General features: G+C 44.3%; 2 protein-coding genes across 2 annotated transcripts in view; both read left to right on the forward strand.

Annotated features, from left to right (window-relative positions):
* Pmar_PMAR007126 (M protein, serotype 2.1 precursor, putative) overlaps positions 1-1,299 on the forward strand; it is a gene marked incomplete at both ends in the record, with an annotated part of 6,034 nt that extends 4,735 nt beyond the window's left edge. Inside the window, 4 exons of the mRNA XM_002781482.1 lie at positions 258-349; positions 390-472; positions 527-615; positions 1,282-1,299. Of these exons, the coding sequence (XP_002781528.1) occupies positions 258-349; positions 390-472; positions 527-615; positions 1,282-1,299 (282 nt within the window). The remainder of the gene's footprint in view (positions 1-257; positions 350-389; positions 473-526; positions 616-1,281) is intronic.
* A 2,780-nt stretch (positions 1,300-4,079) lies between these two features.
* Positions 4,080-5,224, forward strand: Pmar_PMAR007127 (hypothetical protein; the record flags this gene model as incomplete). The annotated part of the gene is made up of 6 exons (XM_002781483.1): positions 4,080-4,144; positions 4,226-4,263; positions 4,313-4,465; positions 4,510-4,581; positions 4,640-4,724; positions 4,828-5,224. The coding sequence occupies 6 exons, from the start codon at positions 4,080-4,082 to the stop codon at positions 5,222-5,224; spliced, it is 810 nt and encodes a 269-aa protein (XP_002781529.1).
* Between the last annotated feature and the right edge of the window lie 2,042 nt (positions 5,225-7,266).

A 7,266-nucleotide genomic window follows, 5' to 3' on the forward strand; every position in this document is an offset into this window, starting at 1 on the left:
CACCGTTTCTCATCTACTCCTCCAACTTAGCATTCATACTGTTTTGACACAACATTGGAAATAAGGCTTATACCACATCTTGTTTGGCGATGTGCATATTTTACCACACCCGTAAGTCTCCAATTTAATTTCATAATAGAGTAGCGCTAGTTTTCGGTGAGATATTAGATATACAAATACACAAAATGAGACACAGTCTCATCACACAATCATTACAATTCGCCTCTATCTGTGTTGAGTATTTGTTGGTGATTTAGATGGAGTCCTTGAGAGCAGTCGTGGCGTCGTTGCGAAGTCAAATTGCTGTGCTCGAAGATGCTCTTGCTGAGGCTAGGAGGAAGGAGATGGGGTAGGTTGGAGATGGGATGGATTTGGAAATGAAGTGGTAGGGATATAAAGGGAAGATTTGAAATTGAAGATGACGAGGAGGCTGATGATGGCAGTGGTAGAGGGGTCCAGACTTGCATCTCGGGTGAGGAGAGGGTGGTCCCAGGTTCGATCCCTGCTGGCGGCATTTTCCCCTCAGGTATATCTGATAACGCTGGTTTCTTCATGGCTTGGACCCCTCGAAGCGAACCGGATGATCCGGTTGATGGTTTTAAGATCGAACTCGATGTAAGCGGGGAGTAATTGTAATTGAATAATATTAATGGTGAATACAAATTGTATTCACCATTGTATTATACAATGATTTTTGAAGGAATAATGAAATCATGTATTGATAGATGATAAAAAATAATGAAGTTTTACTCATGATATGGAAAAGCCTCGTGGGAACATATTTCACCTTTCGCTTGGTGGAGAATAATTGTGTTATTGGCCGCGGAAACATATGCGTGCTATAATTTTCGCCAGGGTGGCATTCCAATAAAATAGGTAAACAGATGTAGTGGATGATATGATACAAGTTATAGTAAATATTAATCTTAGATGTATATACACATTAGATCAACTGCAGTGATGATCGGCAGATCCATTCTGGATGATTTTCGTACTGCCTTTTACCATGGGCTCGACAAATGTCGATAATACAAACTATCATATAGATAATTAATAGTAGTTGAATATATATGATTCCTCATCATGTAGTAGTGCATCATGTAGGAGTTGGACCTGTTAGCGAGGACGGTGTGGGAGGGGTATATGGATGTTCTGAATGCTGCAAGGAAACCTCCGTATGGTTACGGTGATGGCACGACGAGAGTTCATAGATTCACAAGACTTGTTAAAAGTATTAGGTTGATGGGTCGTGTTTGGATGATGTGGTAGGGTCCTTTTTAGGTGTTCTTGATCGACTAAGGCGACTTGAGGAAGTGAGAGAGTTGGTCTTCGGACTTGTTCGTAGCGAACTGTTGAGAGTAGTTGCGATAGTGACCATGCTACAGGTGAGACTATTATTATGCTTGGTCATCGTACACTTGATGCTATCAACTTGTTGTTGTTGTTATTGATACTACTACTATCAAGATGCTATCAACTTGTTGTTGTTATTGATACTGTTACTATCAAGTTGCTATCAACTTGTTTTTGTTATTGATACTGTTACTATCAAGATGCTATCAACTTGTTGTTGTTATTGATACTGTTACTATGAAGATGTTATCAACTTGATAGCCCAGTTTTGATAGGAATCATCGTACCCTGATTACGTGTCGAAGGAGGGCAGTAAGGTTCTGTTTGGAAAAGGGATGAGTTCAGCGTCGAGAGTGATGGAGGTGAGGATGGGTATCTGGTATACCCGAATTCGTATGTGAGCCGAGCGAGCATATATTCCTCTAACAACACTAATGATTATTAGGCGACGTCCCTTGTAGCACTGCTGCGTGTCGAGGCCAGTATGAGGAACAACTTGAAGAGTCTTCATGCTGATCTGATGAAAGCTGGTGTGGACATGTTTTGTATCTTACCATGATAACCTCGGGATATCTTAGGATCTGTATGTCTTCTAGTCGAACTTGATTTCCGACCTGGTCGAAGACTTTATATTCCAATTCGATCGGCAATAACATTCACACAACATGGGAACAACTCCCAGGATGATGCGTATCCCTCTTCGCCTAAGTATTCACGTAAGAATCGTCGGTGGAGCGTAAGGATTGGGAAATTCAAACGAACTTCAGCTCGTCGATTCTACAACAAAGCTCAGTCAGTGGGGTTCCTCCCAGAAGAATACACACCACCTGCTGATGTGAGTGGTGATAGCCAAATCGATCGCGTGATCGATTTTGATCTCAGTCTACAGTGCGGTTCCCTCCTGTACAATCTACCTCGAAACAAGACATTTCATATCCGACTGTATCATATCGAACACTACTATCAAGTGAGATAGTTGACTATCACCAACATGTGGCGAGAGCCGGTCTTAGGCACGGCGCAAAGTGGAGCGAGAGGAAGAATTGATAGTAGAGAAAAATGGACCAATCAAGAAAGTTCAGGGGCCTTGCGCGAGGGCGTACGACCGCAGACTAGCGGCACTGTCATGAGAAGAAGTAATTCCACTTGATGATGATGACGACGATAATGATGGTATTTTGGGATTAGTTGCGAGCCCAGAAAAAGCAAGTCGGAGAGAAAAAGGTGAAAACAGAGAGATCCCGAAGATGACTCCTACGAGTACCGGATTGCAGAATAGAGATACGTGCTCGTCTGTGCATTTACCCGCGGGTGAACTAAGTTGTTTGGAAGATATGGTCACTTGGGAAATTTTAGAAATACATTCTTCGTGGTGTCGAACGACGGGACCAGGCGTGTTGAAGACGCCATATGCAGGGAGGAAAGTGGGTATAAGCCAGTTTGTATTTTATGGAGGAACTCTTTGCAGTGCGATGATGTGAAAAATGGAAGATCGACTGCAGGGAGCAGTCGATTGGCTACTGCTGCATCTAGGTGGGTATTGGCCGACCATAGTTATTGCATTCAAACCGGAATGAACTGTAACTCAATGACCACACGTACTGTAATCAAAAGCAAGGGATGTTATACCTTTGCAGTAGATAGAAGACGCCATTAGACCTTCTATTATGGGAGGCATCCAGGTTGAGATCAGTGTAGGAAAATATGCACATGGTCGACTATTTGTGTTGGCGACAATATGGAAATTCTTGTTGCTTTTTCTACAATTCGACCCGAATTCGTATGTTAAACTATATTATTGGTGAGGAAACTCCCGAGGGAAAAACATATACTCCAACACTGATGTATTAACATGAGAGCTACTGAGGGTGTAGGTCAGCAGTATGACGCAACTTGATTTGCGACCATGGGGTTATCTCGGTTGGCATTGTTCAAGTTTCAAGTCACACTAGTGTTTAGGGATGAAATTTCGAACGATGTTGCTGTTAACAAGGAATTTAATTTGCAGAGTTTCGAGACTTCCTTGTGATTCTGACTCTTCGTAAAACGATAATTTTCCCAGGAGGCGACTAGAAAGGCCACGAACGATGGGAAGAAGCCGACCGGGAAGTAGTTGCCCCGGTGAGGAGAATTATTCGAGCTGCGTGTTGCGGAGTTTGAAGTTTCCTCAGGTCAAGGCTTACCGAGGAGCTATGAACTGAATGCGATTCCACTCGCAGCTCAGATGGCACGTCCGATGGTTTGGCGTCGCATTATAACGAGACAGATGTCGAACTTGGGCATGAACCTCTCCGCGACGGGGATTTGATGACAGCATGATGGGTCCTTTTGGACGATATGGTCGTTGCCAAGTTATTCATGATCGCTATGCGTTGTCCGGTTTGACCATTTTGTTATGATGTTCACATGCTTAACTGTACGAGCTTAGTGGAATTTGGTTCGTCAATTCCAAGTGGCTGGGATTATCTGATGATATTCCCCGTCAGTTGTCACATATTCAAACACAGTGTTACTGCAAGTGAGCATCCATAGTGAAATACACCCTCGCAAGAGTAACATGGACTTCCGAGTCTCGAGTTATTTCTCCTAATGTATGGGATGTTAACAGAATAATGATCATGATGACAGACTAATACTGCAGTATTGTAGAATTCACTGTAGTTGTTGTTGTAGTAGTAAAGCCTCTTCTGAAATCTTTTCTCATCAGCTATTACTTTGATAACACTATGTTCCAAATTTTCCGCACATCATTCGTCCAGTTTGTTTGCATAGTACTGGTGACAGGGATCGGGTAAGTCTATTATGGTTTGATGAATGCTAGGATTGCCTTGATGGTCCATTAACGGCTTGGCAGCAGAGATCATTCTTTCAGACACCCGAGCATGACCAAGCCACAGGTGATTCAGAAAGGTAATCATCACGTAGTGTTGGGATATCAACTTCACTCGTGTCCTCTCAGACCAGCCCAAATCGTTCTTACAAAGGAGATCTCAACACGAACATAAGAAGCCATTAATAGCCGTTCAGCTGCATTTGGTCGAGCCTGGCATGATGGATGTTGACGATATAAGCACTGCTACATCGTCGCTTGTACAGGAGGAAGGAAATGAAGGTCGGTCATCGATGCGACGTAGTGTAATATGATAGGAGTTTCAGGCAAAGTGAACCCGGCGGTGCTGATCGACAACATAGACAAGAGCGAGAGGAAAGAGGATGTGGCTCTGGAAGGTGGGATCGTTACTGTGGTGATACAATCCGGAAACTCGAAGACTGAGCCTTTGTGTAGATGTCAATTATAGACTTCCAGGTGCAACGCAGGAGCTCGAGAAGTTGTATGCCAAGCTGGGGCATCTCATTAATGGTGATTCACAGTGAGACATGCATGGTGGGGTCGCGTATGAATGTTGAGGGTCAATGCATTGATGGGTTGAGTCATAGTGAAGACGAACACATCTTCAAGGGTCTATTTCACAGGGTGCCTGGTCTGAGCAATTTTACGACGTCCTGCGACATATCCTGTCGCTCTGGTATTTGGGCTCAGACATCCACTGCCTTCCGAAAGATGCTCGCTGCCTTCATTGCCGTCGTCCTCGGCGATACCGTTGCCAATGTTGTCCGTCACTGTGGCGTTTCTAAGAAGACTGTGACATCGTTTGCTGGATTGGACGGTGAGATTTTCAATCTCTCCAACTCTACTGATCGCCAACACCACTCCTACGGCTACGTTCAGTCAGATGAGACCGCTTCCGGCCGGCGCAAGTGCTATCGCGGTAGACGCCAACGCCAGTCTGGCTCCTTGTGGGTTCAGACTGTCGCTGGTATAGATCCTGATAATGGAAAGGATGGATGCCTGACTCATGAATGCCCATAAAGTGATCTCCGATCGCTAAAGCTCTCTGGAGCGGGTGCATCTATAATTAATAGACTACGATTTAAATATCAATGATGCATTTACCTTTGACATTGTCAGTTTCATTGTCACATCCGACATCTGTTACATTTTCAAGTTCCCGGTTTTCAAACGTATCATACCTATTTGCCTTCGGGTTTTCGGGTATCGGGTGTTGACTCCAGGACCTCCGGGTTTCTGGTGCTTACTCGTTGACCTTCCGGTTTCGGATTCTTCTGTTAGTTTATTCAAGGAGAATGAACCACAAGAGACCCACACGGGCACGGGTGGATCTGAATAAATTATGAAAAGATAGGTTCCACGAAAGCCAACGATTGTCTAGGATCGCCATATGAATGTAATGAACGCCGACATCGAGAGAAGTGGTCATCGTTTGAATCAGATGGCACCTAAATACAGATATAGTTTCCGAGGGTTAATCCGGTAATGGTCCGCATCCAGAAAGATATCGAAGAAAAAGGTTCCCGCTAGTTTGAGATCAGCATTCTACTGGTTCTTAAACATACAGATTATGACTGTGGGATGGTCGGTAAGGACGCATCATTCGGTCGAAGTTGTTCCACAAGACTTTTTACTGTACGCCAGGATAAGAGCTAAGGACGTTGGGAACTTTACGCTAATTGGTAGAGTATGATTGTTCGAGAGTCTGTTCATTCCAATGCGTAAAGCAAACGAACGCAGACGTCGAAGGAGATAATTCTGAATTCACTGCTGGTGAATCACTGCTATCATCCTCAGCGTGTGACTCCTCTAACATGCTTGATAGGCATAGCCTATTGTGACGTTCACTAAACGGTATGATGGGAAGCTGCGTTGAAGGTGAGGTACACGAGAGGCAACTATTAAACGGTTTGTGGAATAATAGGTAACAGAGTCTAAATGTTAGGAAAGCCACATCACATCATCATCATCGAAGGTGATCCCTCACAGTGCGGGGATGCACAATCGAATGTAGTGTGATGCATAGATGACCTTGGGCTGAGGTGCTCTAAAGGAGATATTCTGGCTCCGAAGTTCAGATTCTGAACATATCGTTAATAATGAGCTTTCTATGGATTGTAATGTCCTTATGATCAGCAGCTAAGTCATTGTCGTGTCACAACAATAATGATGAATCAGCCGCGCTAATCGGTATCATACCGATGGTATGAATTGGCCCTCAGACTCATATTACTCATCGTTGAATTTCGATTCTTAGGCGGCTTGCATACTCATCAGCGTTACATCATCACCGCAGCTAACTCCCCATTTCATACAACTCAAGGGCCCCACAGCAGGCGCTGTGCAGCTTCAACTTACAATGAGAGACCTGAACCCTCACCTCCTGAAGGTAACTAAGAGAACGACTATGGCATGTTGCAACGATATGCCGGTGAGGACAAAGGACTGATCATAGACATTGATCTTATTCATTCAAGGAAAGAAAATTTAAGAATCATACTTCATCCACCTCATCATACTCCACAAATAATACAGTAGACCATTATTAAGAATCGGATTACCCACCAATCGCTGATGGTAGAAAAATGACATATCTTGAATGAGTGATGTCCATTCGGAAGGGATCTCATACCTTCACAATGGGGACTTATCCAGAGTCACAAGTTTGCCCTTCACTTTTGTTTCAACCGCATCCTCTTTAGGATTGTAGAAAAAGCGCTTGAGGTCTCCATCAATCAGCAAGCCCGGACACTTCCTTGCTGCTCGTGCAAAGAAATCACGGTATTGCCTCCTTTCGGATGCAGATATGGTATATACATAGTTACTAGACTCAAGCTCCAGAGGCGGTGACTCAACTCCGCGCGGAGCCTGCGCACAGCGGATTAGCAGGGCGACCGTGTATGGCAAGTCCGGATCATCGTCAAAAAGTGCTCCCACACTTGCAGAGTTAGGCAGATCCTTGGAGTACTCGCCGTCGGGTGGGGCATGCTTAGCATCAGAATGGGTAGCCAGCAGAGCAATGATAACAATATAGGGTAGGATCAGGACCATGACGATCGTAT

This window comes from Perkinsus marinus (assembly GCF_000006405.1).
Source record: "Perkinsus marinus ATCC 50983 genomic scaffold scf_1104296942060, whole genome shotgun sequence".
NCBI classification, from domain to species: Eukaryota; Perkinsozoa; order Perkinsida; family Perkinsidae; genus Perkinsus; species Perkinsus marinus.